This window comes from Salvelinus fontinalis, unplaced genomic scaffold (genome assembly GCF_029448725.1).
Source record: "Salvelinus fontinalis isolate EN_2023a unplaced genomic scaffold, ASM2944872v1 scaffold_0132, whole genome shotgun sequence".
Lineage (NCBI taxonomy): Eukaryota > Metazoa > Chordata > Actinopteri > Salmoniformes > Salmonidae > Salvelinus > Salvelinus fontinalis.
The window spans coordinates 278,812-295,360 of record NW_026600341.1 but is presented as its reverse complement, the minus strand read 5'-3'; the positions used below and the strand labels follow the sequence as shown (position 1 = coordinate 295,360).

Genomic DNA, 16,549 nt, shown 5'->3' with positions numbered 1-16,549 from the left:
GAACTAGCACATTTCTCTGAGAAAAGCTGCTTCAGTGCTACCAATCATCCAAAACACTTGAAACTCTTGTAAAATAATTTGCATTTATTTGATCAAATAGACTTTGAAAGGGTAAACATGCAGAAATTCCTCTTGTCAAAAGTCTTGCTGTTCCAAAAGTAGTTGTTCATGCAGCGTAACAGGTTACAGGTTCTTCTGGGTGAAGCGCCTGAATGGCTTCATCATTGCTGAAAAGACCCTGACAATCAAGGATCGTTTTTTGATAGGCTGAGATATGGAGGGAGAAACCTCTCCAACTGGAGCTAGAAACACAAGAGAAATGGATGGGGTAAGAGAGAAAGAGAAATTGAGTGAGAGAGAGAGAGAAATTGAGCGAGAGAGAAATTGAGCGAGAGAGAGAGCGAGAGAGAAAGAGAAATTGAGCGAGAGAGAGAGAGAAATTGAGCGAGAGAGAGAGCGAGAGAGAGAGAGAAATTGAGCGAGAGAGAGAGAGAGAGAGAGAGAGAGAGAGAGAGAGAAATACAGTATAATAACGTTGAAAAATAACAGTGCTATGAGTTTGGTAGGCATACTCTATGTTTCTAACACACACCTAAACAAAACTACAAGCTATAGCAGAGCTCTAAAACATCCTTACCTATGCAATGTCCATCAGTAGAGGGAATCTCAGTCTGTTCCTGGACTGAATGGCAGTCCTTTTTGTTTCCTCTCTTGGAACGCTAACAGGAGAAAGGTAAAGAAAATGGTCCAGAGAATAAATAAATAAATGGAACACTTCTGAATCCAAGGCAACAATTTAGTGATGAATAAAACATATTTATGGCATGTATTTGTCTTATCATAGCCACATCAATAACATCAGCACCTAACTGGAACAACAACAACATGCTAACTCCCTGCTATACCTTGAAGTTGATCCTGAGTTTGGTCATTGAAAAGCAAAGGAAGCTCCTTCTTGCTTTCTGCTCAGCCCCCCTCTCTGTCTCAGCCTGGTCTGATGGGTTTGTTGCAGCAGAAGCTGGTCTTGACGCCTCCTTGCATCCCTGTACCAGCTGCTGGGTCAAGGACTTTACCAGGACTCTGTCAAATGCAGGGTCCTGGGAGGAAATAGCTGCTTGCAGGGTGTTATAAGAGCCAAACTCCTCCATGAGGTTTTTATGTACACCTCTGAACACCCTGTGGATGTGCAGGTTCTGGGAATATGCCTGTGTCCTGGAGAATCTGGATGCAGCACAGAACTCAGACAGGACTTGTCTGATGAGTTGCTGAGATGTTTCTGTCATGTCTGCTGCCTGTTGGGAGGGTCCATCTAGGGCTGAGGGTCTGATCTTCGATAGCAACCGTATCACCAGTATGGTGACCAAACACATGACATCATCTTTGCTGGAGTCCATCAAGTAGTGCAGTAGGAATGCAGTGGCACTGCTGATGTCCGGGGTGATTAAGAGCTCCCTCAGATGGCCAGAGCTGCTGGGGATGCACACCTCCTTCTCTTCAATGTCAATCCCATCTCCCTTTGGTACCAAAGAGGTTCCCTTGCTGGTGAAAGACGGAGTGGATGAACGAAAAGAGGCTTTAGCACTCGGTGGTCGGCTGCTGTCAGTCATTGGACTGTTACGATGCAGGGGTTCATCTGTGTGCGCCATCATCTTTGTCTTTAGGTCACCTGTAGAAATCTCTGGCATTTTAGAGTCCCTGATGTCGATGCAGGAGCTCCTGACTATGGGGCAGGTCAGATCAAAAGGCACTTCGTCAGGGATGGGAGTGCCAGGGAGGTTGATCTCTAACTCACACTCTGACCTAGGACCCTTTGAAGAGCTGGACAAGGAACTACGACCCTTTAAAGAAGTGGACAAAGATGAACAGGTTCTAGGGATGTCTTGGCAGACTTCTTCACTGTCATCCTCACTTTTCTCAACCTCCTTCAGCATAGTTCCTACCATATCGTTGATCTGAAGGAGCTCCCTGGAATCCTTCATTCGCCCTAAGTTTGAGATTTCACTCTGGATAGCAACCAGGATTTCCCCAAGGGTCTCTTTGGAAGAAGCATTTTCTGTCCTTTCGGATCCGGATGGCTTCAGCCCTGTGAAGAAATCCTTAAGTGTGTTCTTCATACTGACACAGATGGTCTTAGCTCTTGACCAAAGCTTCTCCTCTGATATTTTAACACTCAGTTCAGTATCATCCAGTTGGGAGCCCTCGTGGGAGCACTGCGAAACTTTCCCACTTCTTTCCAGTAGCACAATGCCAGTGGACAAATTCTTCTGGAAAATAGTCACCATTCCTTTGACAAAGGTTTCCACTAATCCAGAGGCTGTATTTTGAGAGGACATGGAGGCAATCTCTGACGGCGAGCTAGATGATAAGCCAGCCTGCGGACCTTTCTGAAGACCAGTATGGCTGATCTGTGTGATAAAGGAATGACTGGATCTCATCAGCACTTTACTCACTGCCTCTTCTGCCTGAGTCTGAAAGTCATTGCTAGAGAGCTTCTTAATGCTCTGAATCAGACTAGTAGAGGACTGTGTGATTCTGACACTCTCTTCTGAGCTCAGTTGAGAACATTGAGTACTCACACTCAAGTCTTCATTGGGTGAGGGTGACTGGGAAATAGTATAGTCATCAAGCTCTGATAGGACACCATCAACAAACCAACAAGCCTCTAGGGAGTCATCAGATGAACTGACAACGTCCAAGGATTTACTCTCCACTTTTGATAACTCTGACTTGTAGATGGAAAAAACACTGCTAAGAACTTCTTGAGTACTGGTATCCAGATTGGAGAGACAGAGAGCTGGTATTGGTTGGCTCTCACTGGGAACTCTACTGAGTTTGGTGCTGGGTAACGACCTCAACAGTTGAAACAGTTGCCTTTTCCAGGGTGTCTGAATACTCCTGAAGAGAAGCGTCCTTAGCCACACCTTCTTCTCGAGCGGATAGAGTTAAAAGGTCCCTCAGCTTTGCTCGTATAAGGCCGTAGAGTGTGCGGGCTGGAGAGAAGGTTATCTTCTGTGAAGACCCTGTTTTGTGGTCATTTACAGGAACTGGCCAATCAACTGCTTCACATGTGCCTTCAAATGATGCTATCGTCTCCATGCCTCCCACAAATGCCTTAACAATCACTGTGGCAGTGGAGGTTACAGATGTCAGGGCTGTAGAGCTGGTATTCGGGGGTGCTTCAGTAAGGCTAGGAGCAGCACTAGAAGGCCTAGAGGAAGAAGCCATGCCAGAAGAGCTGCTGACTTTCCTTGTAAGGATGGTGCTCACCGCCTTGAGGGCTTTAGACTGAAAGTCGGGGCTAGAGAGGGTCTGAAGCTTTCTGGCCACCACACTGGTAGAGGATCCAGTCTCTTTGAGAAAGTGAGTGGTTCCTTCTTTCCCAGATGGACACTCAACATCAAGGTCACATTGAAGATTGGTCAGAAATGTAGACCCCAAGATTGTCATCTTCTTGGCCAGATCCAAGAGGATGTTGAAGTCCTGTGACATTTTGTCCATTGTGCCGACAATGGCATCCAGCACATCATCGGTCACAGGGTCCATGAGGGGCTCGATAAACCCTCCCCACTCTGGCTCAGACGTTTTTCTCTGTAGCTCGGCCAGGATCTGTACCGAGGCTACCCGAATGACCTCCTTGCCTGCTGCTATGTCCTGACTGTCCATAGGGGGGCAACTCCCCGAGCTGGCCTGAATGGCCACTGAGAGGCCAGAGTTAAGCTGGTGTATTACCTCCCCCACGATAGCACAGCTCAACTCGGAGGAGCTGGAGGAGGTGGGGTTGGAGTGACCCTCAACCAAGGATATCAGGAGGCTCTCTTCCCTTACCCCAAAAAGAGCCTTCAGAGGCTCCTCCATGAGGGGAGCCTCTCTAGTTGCAGGCAAGCTCTGCAATGAGGTCTGGGACCTTGAAGATAAACACACAATCACCACTTATGCCATGCAAATGTGACCAACTGGTATCTTATCTGGGTCATTAGTGAGCCTGAAAACCAAATTAGAACAATGATGGTTTACTTCTCATACCATCGTAGTTCTAGAAGCCTAAAGCCAACTGACAAATTTTTTGTCTGATTTTTATGTTTATACGACATCAGAATTTGACTAATTCTGAAAGGCATGTACCTGATCTATTTATTCATAGATTACTTTATGGCTTACCCAGTTAAACATTACTTTCACCGGGACCCACCCCCTCAGGGGCAACATTTCTGACCAGAACTTAAAACTACAAGGTATGAATTCCAAGTTAATAATTTATGATAAGTATGGGTCTTGAAATTATTAAATTCAAATATTGCTGTGAACATACCTCTTAGGCGACCAGCATGATGATGAGGTTCTGCCAGTGGATTTTTGGTGGCACCCTGCACTGCCATTCCTCCTCCTCTCCTTAGTCCAGTAGTTCATCTCACTGATCAGCAGCCTTTTCTCTCTCTCATCCAGACTGCCTAAGGAATCCTCAGACCCTGTCAGAGAGCACTGCGATTCTGGGGAGGTTGCCCCACTCCTCAGGTTCACCCCCATGATACGAGCTAGCGCTGGTAGGAGAATGCGGAGGGCTGTCTGGGTCACGACCTTAACAATCTTCAGACACAGCATGGAGAGCTGCTCGAATGTCAGCTATGACCAACAAACAGAGTAATGTTTTTGCCAATCAACCAATTCCATGACACCATTCCCTATATATATATATATATTGCACAACTTTTGACCAGAACCTTATGTGGAGAGACTTACGTTATTTTTCATGCCATGCTGAATCCCTCTCCATTGGCTAGAGCAAAGAAAAGAAAGCAAACATATTTTAGCTGCACACTGGTGTTGAGTTAGTGGAGTCACTAGATAGCCATGTTAGGGATAATACAAGTGTATTTAATTAAGCTATTAGCAAGTACATGAGTCATTTTGTTCTTGATTTACAGCAAGAGTTAGGGGTGTGGTTACAGTGATGTTAGGGTTAGGTGTAGTGTTTAAAATCCCATTTGTGGTTAGAAGGTGCACTATGACTATAAATTCAGATAGGTTGTATGTGAGGTTGGAAAAAGACATGGAACTTGCTCATCAGTTAGACTCCTCAGGAAAGAGAGGAGGATTGGGGCACAGCATGTCCCAATCTTGAGAGAAGGCATTAGAGTCCTCTGAGCCTCCTTCTCCAGCTGCTCAATGATAGATCCCCTTTCCCAGAAACCACACCCGGGTGTCTGAGAAGACTCTGGGAAACCGCAAAGAGAAATCTAAAGTTGAATCTGAACTTTATTCCTAATTTCCTTCACCTTTAGTGATTTGATTGCACTGGACAGGTAAAAGCACATCTCTCTGCGGGCCTCCACTATATTGCTTTCACCTATATAGATACTATCTTCTCAGATCAGTGCTGATGAATTTGAACACAACCTGCACCCAACATGAAGTAATCTCGGACCTGCACCAATGCTGCTGTCCTCCTCCACGGAAGTCTTCTTGGCACGGCCACTGGACTTACGTTTAGCCTACATGACAACAGATTATAGGTCTCATAGCAGATCTAAGGTCAGTGTAGTGTCTCCTAATGCTTTAAGGTTAGGATTTAGTGATAGTAAACTAATCCTAGATCTGTGCCTAAGTAGGCAGAGGATGTGTAAAGGACAGCATATTTCTTACCTTGCCTCCTGTCCTGTTCTTGTTGGTCTCATGTGTCTCTGTTTCCTCCTTCATATTCTCCACAACTTTATTTTGGTCATCCGGATGATCCTCCCATTTCACGTTCTGGTGGATAAATGAGAGGTCAAAATCAGTCCAAGGTTGTGACTTTATAAAACAAATGATTCTCTCCTATTTCAAACAAAACGGCAGTAGTGGTCAGATTTCAGTCCATGGATCAAACCAGTGACACCTATTGCTGTGGTAGTGACCTACTATATTGTTAGTAATTTCTCCTCTAAACTCAAAATAGGCTAAATGAACCATACCTTGCTGTCGTCTGACATGATGTGTAGCTTATTGTTGTAGGCTGTTTAGAGGTAATACTAATACTTCCTTTGAAAAAACGTCAGTGAACCATCGGCAGACAACTGAAGTGAATATGAACGTCCTTGAATTATTCCAAAGCATTGTTGAATACTCGATTCCGATTGGCTGAAGCCAGGGCATTCTTCAAAGATGTCATACACACATGATGTCACAATTAGGCCTAAGTCTAATGTCTATATGAATTGTCAACGTCATTAGAAAACAGTTCATAGCTTGTCAAAGTTCTGCCAAACGAAAATATTTGTAAGTGCACGTTGTTGCATTTAATTTATGGTTTATCAAGCATCCTCATTCATCACCATGCACAAACACGTAACTCGCTGCAATCCATTAGCTATAATTCTGAGGTTGCAAAGCTGCAAAACTAGGACATGCAATAAATTATAACCACTTGCACTTACAATAATTTAAAATCAATGACGTTCTAGGGGGCTTTAACTATTTCAGCACTATTGTCCGCTGCATAGTGCTGACACGTTTCTAGGCGTCAGGGGACCGTGCCATGGTGCTGAAATGTTTCGAGTCTGGGCAGCACCTGAGACCGCGGCATGGAGCTGAAATGGAGCAGGGCTCAGTTCTATGGGTATCTCATGCATAGGCGGAAATCACAGGGGGGACGGGGGACACACGACCCCCCCATCCTGGGAAAAATATGATTTGTCCCCCCCAATATATCACTGTTAACATAACTATGTAATTTCAATAATATTAATAATACGCAATGAAAGCACGTATGCTGATTATAGACACTTAATAGCGCGTTTTTAAATTTCAAAAGATTGCGACCCCCGCCCTTTTCCTCAAAATGGTTTGATCCACTGCCAGTTCCTCAGTTGCCAGGTAACAGAGGGTTCGTATCTACTGTGTGAAACTCAATGCACGTAACTGACGTGAGGTTTATCTAGTCAATCGGCCATAGCAATGTTTTTTTTTTTTATGTTGGCAGGGTTCACACATACACTAGTTGAATTTGCAGAGCTAGCACGCAAACTAAAGTAAACATTAACCATCATGCTAGCTAGTACCTATTCCATTTATGTGGCGTCGTCAGATGGAATCTTTGCTATGGTCAGTTTATTCCAAGATCAGCATGCAGCTGTAGTGCTTCGACGTCCCTGCGATAAGGTTAGCGATAAACTGAAGTCCAAACTGAACAGAACTACACTCTCTTCTACCATTGTCTTAAATATATTTAATGGTCTCGTTGCAAAAGCTAAATTGTCGCTAGTGAACTTTTTTATTTTTATTTTATTTCAGCCTTTAATTAACCAGGAAGCAAGGACAGGGACAGACTGGCAGAGACAGACTGGCAGGGACAGACTGGCAGAGACAGGGAGTCTCAGGTAAGTTTGTTGAGTCTTTGTTTGGCAACATTATGAAAGGTTCTCCATTTTTTTGACTTGTAAAATAGGGACATAATTGGAAAATGCCATGGATTCCCCCACTCTCAACTTAAACTGGTGACTAAACTAAGATGTGTTTAAGGCAATGGTATTGCTGTTGTGATTAATTGTGTAGTTTTGGGTACCGGTAGTTACGAGTACGGCAAACACCTTATTTCTTTTCTAGGAGACAGACTGAGTCAGTTAGGGTGGTGAAAGGGAAAGAGCCAGGGAGAGAGACTTCAGAGAACAATGTCACAGCCACGGCAGGACCAGGTGTCACCCTTGTTGCCAGCAGCACCAGTATAGGGGACAGTGGCACAGCATTGTCCAGTTACCTCAGTGATGGCACAAAACTATATCAGCCACACCCACAATTTATAGAACCGCAAACTCTTGCCAACAGAGTGTTGACGTTTCAAGAGAGATGGTTTCGCGATTTCCCCTGGCTACATTATAATCCACCAATAAAAGGAGTGTTGTGTTTTCACTGGAGCCAACGGTTTTCAAGACAGCCATCTTTTGGCCAAAGAGCAGATGCTGCCTTCATTAGTGCAGGATTTAGGAACTGGAGAAAAGCCATTGAAAAATTCACAGCACATCAAAACTGCCAAACCCACCGCCACTTTGTAACTGTAACAGCACACCAGCTAAATCCAATCAGTGTCCAGTTATCCAGCGCGTGGGGTAAACAGCAGGAGGACGCAAGGCATTGCTTGATGACAATTGTTAGTTCGGTGCGGCATGTAGTAAGACAGGGACAAGCCTTTAGAGAACACGGATGACTGTGGGAATTTATACCAGCTTTTGAAACTTAGGGCAGAAGAGGATGATCCCATTTTACTGAAGTGGTTAACCACAATGTACAAAGGCCCCAAAGCACGGAATGAAATTCTGAACATCATGGCCAATACAGTCATTCAGGTCATTGCAGCTGAGATTAGGTCTCTTCCGATTGTACAATTTTCATTAATTGTTGATGGTACTCAAGATGTCTCTGGTGCTGAACAGGAGAGTGTCTGTCTGCGTTATGTTGACCATGACCTTGTCCCTCACGAGGAGTTTATTGGGCTGTACAGGGTGTCGGGGACAACAGGCGAGGGCATTGGGCTGTACAGGGTGTCGGAGACAACAGGCGAGGGCATTGGGCTATACAGGGTGTCGGAGACAACAGGCGAGGGCATTGCGAAAGTGGCAACTGATGTGTTGTTGAGGCTCAATCTGCCCATGTCTGGCTTACGTGGGCAGAGTTACGATGGTGCCTCAAACATGGTAGGAAAATACACAGGTGCACAGGCAATTGTGAGGAGGCAGCAGCCATTAGCCCTCTATGTCCATTGTGGAGCACACTGTGTAAATCTGATTACACAGGCTGGCTGCTCAGCCTCCCCACTGATCCGGGATTCCCTTTCTTGGGTCCATCAGTTAGGTGTCCTCTATGGCCAGTCAGGAAAGTTTAAGAGCATGTTTGAATCAATTGTCACGTCCAAAGATACAAATCTGACCACCCTGAAACCCCTATGTCCAACAAGGTGGACTGTGCGGAATACTGCTATTAGAGCTGTGCTAGGGCAGTATGAGAGGGTACTAAGCAGCCTAGAGGAGATGGCAAAATCTGCATCCAAGACAGCTTCAACTGCCAGTGGCTTATTCGAGCACTTCAGCAAAGGCAAGACTGTGTTGGGCCTCACACTTGCCTCTGTTGTTCTTGGAGAGCTTGAATGTCTAAACATTTCACTACAGAAGAAAACTCAGACTGTCTCTGGTTTGCAGGCTGCAGTCGAGTGTGTGCGGTCATCTCTTAGGGGCACGAGAAATGACGAAAGCTACTGTTGACTGTATGAGAAAGCAACAACATTGATTGACTCTATTGAATCCATTGAATCCATTGAAACGCACTCAAGACGATTTGCTGGGAAAGCAGTGGATCACTATAGGGCAGAATGTTTTTAAGTGTTGGATGGTGTGGAGGTTCAGTTTGGCGACCGTTTGGACCAGGACAGTCTAAACGTCCTGCAAAAGTTGGAAAGAGCGCTTCTCACGGGGGAGTTGGATGAGTCTCTAGATCAGTACCCAGAGCTGAACATAGATTCTCTTTCAGTGCAGATCCCTCTCTTTCACAACAAATACCCCTGTAGCAGCAGTGGAGAGGCAGCAGAGGTCCTCAGGAGGCTTCCAGTGGAGGTGCGGGGGTTGTTTGACCAAGTTGAGGTGCTGATCAGAATTTTGTTTGTGGTGCCAGTGTCTTCATGTGAGGCTGAGAGGAGTTTCAGTGCACTCCGCAGGTTAAAGACTTGGCTACGGGCTAGCATGGGCCAAGAGAGACTGAACGGCGTAGTTGTCTGTAATGTACATAAAGACAGGCTGGACAGTCTCAAGAGGGAAAATATCTGCCAGCAATTTGTTGGATCCATTGAAACCTGCAAATATATGTTCGGTTATTTTGTTCAGTAGTGTGTATAGCAGTGGTTCTCAACCTTTTTTGGGTACTGGAACCCCTGCATATTTTGAGGCAAGGCAGGCAAGGTTTTGAGCGGTCCTCAGGGACCTCCACCCCCTCTATATTATATGTAAACTTACTGGAAACCTTGTGGTACTGAATACGTTCATTACACTTTTTTATTTCACGGACCCCTTTCAATTACACCAGGGACCCCTGTTTGAGAACCCCTGGTGTATAGTATGATATTTATTCTTTTGTTTAGTAGTTTTCAGTTTTTAGTACATGACAGTACACTTACAAATGATTTATTTCATGTTATTTTAGTTAAAATGGCATACTTTGTGCGACATACTTGTCCATAGCTGCTGTTTGAAGAGTTGAGACACTGACTGAAGGATATTTTGTTTGATTTATTTGGGTTATTCATTGAAGTAGTTATTTTGCTTTTAGAACTGTACTTATTTTAAGCTTTTTGTTCTTGTAAAGATCTTGTAGTAGACTCAGGCCAGTGGCACATATTTAATGACTATATAAATGAATCAGAAAAAGTCAAATTAAAAGGTAAATTCAATACGGAGACCAACTTTGTGATGGTTCTCAATGGAGATTCTTTACGATGAGATCACACCATGTTCATTGTATTTATGAAAACTACACCCATACAGTGTACAGTACCATTGCCACCTACTGGCCTTTCTTGGTATTGCTGGTTGTAAGTACAAATACCTGCATACATACTGGACTGGTAAGGAGCACTGCTATAACTATTATTATTAGTAGTATTATAATGATTTAAACATTTGAACAAGTTGGGACAACCCTTCAGTTAACTACTGTACCTATCAATTATCCAGTTGTAGGAATTATGGTTCCTCAATATACATTTAACATATAACAACGTATGCTATGTGTTACAGCACTACTTTTGGTGTCCCCCTCAGGAATTGCCCTTGAGAAAATTTAATGTAATTGTCCCCTCCAAGGTTGATATCAGATTTTCGCCCCTGCCTTAGCATCCGGATTGAAATAACGCCAGGCATCCTCAACACAGAGATCCTTACATAATATATTAATAATGTTACTATTTTGAGGGCTTTGACTCGTTCTAGGAGGAAAACGATCAGCAGATGCATCAGGTGTTACATTAAAATCTCCTGAAATAATTAGAAAAGCCTCTGAGTATTTGTTGCTTAAATCCTGTACTTTCCTGGTAAATTGGGTAAAAAGGGTCTTATTAGGAGCATGTGAGTTATGTCCGTATACATCACAGATGATGAAAATAACATTGTCAAGTTTAACAGTTACTATGACCCATCTGCCGTCTTGTGAAGATGTGGATTCTAGAATGTCACCTTTAAACTTGTGAATAAGTGTCAAAACACCAGCAGAATGATTTGATCCATGACTGAAATAGGCCATATTTCCCCATTGGGCTTTCCAAAATTTCAAATCACTTTCACCCGAATGAGTTTCCTGAAGAAGGACAAAATCTGCGTTACTGCGTTCACAGTATAAAAATAAAGCTTTCCTTTTTGTTGGATTTCTCAAACCCCTAGCATTCAGACTAACGATATTGAGTGAATTGAAAACGAACTCCTGCATTAAAAAAGAAAGAACACAAATTAGATAACAAGTATTAACGTGAACAATAAAACAAACAGTGAACCTTGAGAGGATTACTCCGACGGAAAACTACGCTCAGCTGAGGTAGCGGTGGTTAACAGAATAATACATCTATTTACTTCCTTTTCTTGGCAAGTGTTCATCAGTTGTAGTTCGAACGGTACATGTATAATTGGCAGTACATTAACTGTACTCATGGTAGTACTCACAGTTCCAATTTGGTTAATGTCAACAGAGTTACCCAGTAATCATTATTCCTTCGATAAACGCGTGTGGGCCCTTGAACCCCGCCTTCTTTCCCTCTTGTCGCGCCTTCTGTATAAGCGGCCAGTTTCTCTCTGGCAGCCTGATCCTGCGGTATCAGAGCTTCTTTGATGCGGAGTTTCTTCTGGTCCAGAAACTTGTTCCCCTTGGCCATTTTCCATATGATGTCCCTGTAATGGCGCTTAGTTAAGCGCAAGATGATATTGCGAGGGGGTCCATCAGATCTTTGTTTCCCAAGTCGATGTACCACATCAATCACGTCTCTTAGCCTGTCTTTGATGCATGGTGCCACTTTTCCCAGGATATTAATGACTACTTCTCTAATATCCGCTCCCTCTACCTCTTTTACACCTTGGATTTTCAGATTCCACCTGCGAGAGTACCTTTGAAGTTCAGCTACATTCTCACACAGCTCATTATTTTTGGATTGCATTTTCTTCAGCTCATTCTCTAGGAACGTTATCTTATCCTTGTTCTCGCTCACAATGTTGTGTAGTTGATTGACAGTTTCTGACAAATTATCGATCGTCTTTGATGTTTCTTCTGTAGCCCGCTCTACGAGGGACACTTTGGAGAGCGTGGCGTCTTGTTTAGTAGACAGGGACTGGATTGCAGGGAAAAGTTCCGACATGGAAATGTTTTCTTTAACTTTTTTCACTTGGGGTCTGAGGTAAAGAGGTTGCAAGGATTTCATCCTGGTCAGTTTTGTTCTTTCTCTTGCTTGAGTTCGCGGCTTCTTGTGTATCCATGCTGCTCTGGTTCTCGTTGTAGCTAGCTAGCATGTCAGCCGTCTTCTGCGAGAATTGGATATTTCGTCTACTTTTGTCTTTCTGTCGTGTTCTTCCCATTCAACTTGACAAAAACTAACTCTAAACTTATCCCATGTCCATAAAAAAAGTTACAGTTAGTTTCTTTCAATATTAATAGCCAATATTTGACTGTTAACCACCTAACTCTCAATATTGCTTTGAAGAGCGAGAAAACACTCCCTCTCACAGCGACGCCATCTTGGCCTCCATCCTGTGTTCTGATTAAGTCAACAATACCTCTAGGCATATCTGACGTCATGTATTTGATATCTTTATGTGAAGGTTAATTTCCATATTGACATCAGTTCATTGTGTTTGAGGACGGTTCACTGACGGGTTTTTAACGGATAGATTAGACTAGTTTAACAGTTACAGAGCAGCTACAGTAGCCTATCAGAACAGCTGCAGTAGCCTATCAGAACAGCTACAGTAGCCTATCAGAACAGCTGCAGTATCCTATCAGAACAGCAACAGTAGCCTATCAGAACAGCTGCAGTAGCCTATCAGAAAACTACAGTAGCCTATCAGAACAGCTGCAGTAGCCTATCAGACCAGCTACAGTAGCCTATCAGAACAGCTGCAGTAGCCTATCAGAACAGCTGCAGTATTACAGGCGCAGACCCTTAGTCAACGGACTACACATAATGGCTGAAGACAGCCAGGTAAGGTTAATTGTAGCCTACGTTTAACGAGCTTTAGAGTTTTCCTAATTCCATCTTGTTCTAATAGCAAGTCTGCCTTAAGTGCAGAAACCGTGGTTGATATTAGAAAATATGTGTGATTGGAAGTTTAGGCAAGTAATTAAATTGGGTAATTGTTGTGGGATGTTAGCATACCATACTGCGCGTGTAGCATTAGTGTCATGGAGGATTGTGCAGGCCGGCAGGTTGCTACAGTTTCCTAGTAGCATGTACGCGTTAGGGATCAGATCTGGATGACTTTTTCACCTGAACTGCTCATTGGCTGTCCATAATGAGCCCAGCAAGCAGGATGTGTAGCTGGGCTCTGCAATAACTAGCTCCCAGAGCAATTACAAATAACTATTCTTGTTTTAATAGCGTCATTAGAACTAGCAACATGACATTCAGTCACCTCAGTAGAAACGCTATGTGTTGGATTCGTCCATGTCTTGCTAAATGACCTAGCTACCATAACAGCTGTGGAGAATTTCTACTGCAGTTTTAAGGGATCTCTCTGAAGGTTTTAGATGATACAGTGGTGCTTCGTACTCTGGATGAAGAATCATACATCTCGGCTTGGCTATTGATGATATCTGCGTTTTCTGTGGAAAAGAAGGTGAGAATCTGTCTCACTTGTTCTTTGAATGTAAATTTGTGTCAGAATTTTGGGAAAACCTTGCAAAGTACTTATTTACCATTATGAATACTGCCTATATTTTTAACACAAAATATATAATATGGTACTATTGCAATGATAACAAAACCACTGAAATTATTGTTAATTTTTTTATTCTTGTTGCCAAATACTTTATACACAAACAAAGATTCCAAAATTCTATACCAAAATTACAAATATTTCCTGATTGAATTTAATTATCTTATTAAAACACTAACCCGAGTGAATAACAACAAGAATAACATCTTCATGAATCATTATAATAAGATATTTTCAGAGTGAATATAATTGCACTTAATTTGTTTATTTTTTGTATTATTTTATTTGTATTGATATTTTTGTATGTTTGAGCATTGTTAATACTTGTGTTTGGTTTGCTAGACATGTTTGATGCAGCAATGTAAGTCGATTTTTGTATTATGAATAAATAAATAAAATTATTTTACAAAAATTTTATTACATTTTTTTATTTTTTTATAATTTTTTAAACAGGGATGCTAACTGGTGACCATGACAACATGAATGCTAACTGGTGACCATGACAACATGAATGCTAACTGGTGACCATGACAACATGAATGCTAACTGGTGACCATGACAACAGTGATGCTAACTGGTGACCATGACAACAGGGTTGCCTACTGGTGAGGGCCCAAAAAGCGGACACTTTTTTCACACTGAAACATGCAAAGAATCCCTGCTGGGGGGATAGAAATGAATAATATCAGCTATAAAATGCTCATTTCTAGTGATTTAGACTGGATCCCTTCCTGAAATGCAGGTTTTAACTAATGAAACAACAAAGAATATGATCTATAGACAAAATGATTAATTTGGACTATTAAAAGGGCCAGGATGAACCAAGCTAGAATACATGCAAAGACTTAGAAGGGAGGATTAAAGTTCCTAACATGTAATTATATCAAGAAGTCTTTATATCTGCCCTGATAGGCTCTTTATTGACAACTATGAGGACAATTATATCAAGAAGACTTTATAACTGCCCTGATAGGCTCTTTATTGACAACTCTAATAGGACAATTATATCAAGAAGACTTTATAACTGCCCTGATAGGCTCTTTATTGACAACTCTAATAGGACAATTTGGGTCGACATGGAAGAAGAACTTAATGCCCCATTTGGAGCATCATATTATCTGAGTCAACACTTAAATGTGGGACTGCAGAATCCCATAATGTCCCAAACTAAGAAATATGGAGTCAGATAAATAAGAGACAGATATCTTCACCTTTCCTGACAATCTCTGGTTCGTTATGGAACAACCATAAATACTAATTAGGAGAAAAAGGTGGTTGTCTGGAAAGACTGGGATCAATCAATCAATCAAATGTATTTATAAAGCCCTTCTTACATCAGCGGATATCAGAAAGTGCTGTACAGAAACCCAGCCTAAAACCCCAAACAGCAAGCAATGCAGGTGTAGAAGCACGGTGGCTAGGAACAACTCCCTAGAAAGGCCAGAACCGAGGAAGAAACCTAGAGAGGAACCAGGCTATGAGGGGTGGCCAGTCCTCTTCTGGCTGTTGTCGGGATGAGATTATAACAGAACATGGCCAAGATGTTCTAATGTTCATAGATGACCAGCAGGGTCAAATAATAATTAATGTCTTGTTTTAGCCTCAACACTAATACATTTCACTTTTGCTTTTAGTGTCAACTAGAATTTGAGTGTGGCTGTGGAAGACTGGTCCCTTGATGATGTCTGCAAGTGGCTGAGTACCAATGATCTCCATGATTCCATCCCATCATTCCAAGGTTCACAATTTTTCTGAAGAATGCCAACTCTATTCAATTGTCCACTTTGCAACGAGCAAACTTTCTCTGTGTCCAGACGACTCACACATATTGTCCTCTATCACCAGCATGAACCACATGTTCTAATTACCTGTGGAGTTAATGGGTGTGGGAAAACAAATAGATGTTTCAGCACCTACCGGTCACACATCTACCAAAACCACAGAGAGCTTTTAAGAGACAACTTAGATGAGAATTGTCCTCATGATGAATTTGAGACTGGGACTGATCCCATTGAAGATGACATGAGCGATGTAGAGAGTCTGCCAGAGGCTGAATATGTTCAAGCCACAGAGATCAACACTGAGCAACTAACTGAAGGTCTCTAAAACAATATCTGTCTTTGTATTTAGTAAATCAGGGAAGAACACTGCATCCCAGCTACGGTACAGAATCACATTGTTGAGGACCTCAGAACCATTGTTGATGCATTATGACACTACAGTGATCCCCTCAGGTTTCATCTGACAAATAAACTAATAAATGTGGTTGAACAGGACCATCTCAGGGACTCGCTTAACAACTCTGCAGTATTTGAGGAATGCATTAGATGCATAATCTCTGAGTGGATGCTGGAGCATTACTGTGTGAAAGAACTGGACGTGGTCAGGACAATTGAAGTACCACTGAGCAACAAAGAAGGTTACAAAACAAGGTCATTTCAATACAGCTACATTTCCCCCAGGCTACATGAATATAAAGAGACATGAGACAAAACAATCATAATGAATCAGATTACATGGCCCCCAGGCTACATGAATATAAAGAGACATGAGACAAAACAATCATAATGAATCAGATTACATGGCCCCCAGGCTACATGAATATAAAGAGACATGAGACAAAA

At 42.6% G+C, this 16,549-nt stretch overlaps 2 protein-coding genes across 3 annotated transcripts; both read right to left on the bottom strand.

Annotated features, from left to right (window-relative positions):
* Positions 1–66: 66 nt before the first annotated feature.
* Positions 67–2,822, bottom strand: LOC129843405 (uncharacterized). Its single transcript, XM_055912114.1, has 3 exons — positions 906–2,822; positions 638–719; positions 67–302 (listed from the first exon to the last, which is right to left on the bottom strand). The coding sequence occupies exons 1-3, from the start codon at positions 2,433–2,435 to the stop codon at positions 184–186; spliced, it is 1,731 nt and encodes a 576-aa protein (XP_055768089.1). The 5' UTR covers positions 2,436–2,822; the 3' UTR covers positions 67–183.
* LOC129843406 (uncharacterized) lies at positions 2,823–6,571 on the bottom strand. 2 transcript variants are annotated; one of them, XM_055912115.1, is made up of 6 exons: positions 6,411–6,571; positions 5,641–5,745; positions 5,423–5,489; positions 4,738–5,212; positions 4,310–4,620; positions 2,823–3,904 (listed from the first exon to the last, which is right to left on the bottom strand). In XM_055912115.1, exons 4-6 carry the CDS (start codon positions 4,747–4,749, stop codon positions 2,824–2,826), a joined length of 1,404 nt encoding a protein of 467 aa, XP_055768090.1. In that variant the 5' UTR covers positions 4,750–5,212; positions 5,423–5,489; positions 5,641–5,745; positions 6,411–6,571; the 3' UTR covers position 2,823. The 2 variants fall into 2 exon arrangements, with proteins under 2 accessions (XP_055768090.1, XP_055768091.1); XM_055912116.1 differs by lacking the exon at positions 6,411–6,571 and adding an exon at positions 5,949–6,398 and having other exon boundaries at positions 4,738–5,489.
* Between the last annotated feature and the right edge of the window lie 9,978 nt (positions 6,572–16,549).

Excerpts from the sequence above, each read along its gene's own strand:
- LOC129843405 (XM_055912114.1), bottom strand. The coding sequence starts at position 2,435 with ATGAGATCCAGTCATTCCTTTATCACACAGATCAGCCATACTGGTCTT. Across the intron at positions 720-905 it reads AACTCAGGATCAACTTCAAG|CGTTCCAAGAGAGGAAACAA; the intron begins GTATAGCAGGGA and ends TTCTCCTGTTAG. Across the intron at positions 303-637 it reads TACTGATGGACATTGCATAG|CTCCAGTTGGAGAGGTTTCT; the intron begins GTAAGGATGTTT and ends TTGTGTTTCTAG.
- LOC129843406 (XM_055912115.1), bottom strand. Across the intron at positions 3,905-4,309 it reads TCATGCTGGTCGCCTAAGAG|GTCCCAGACCTCATTGCAGA; the intron begins GTATGTTCACAG and ends TTTATCTTCAAG.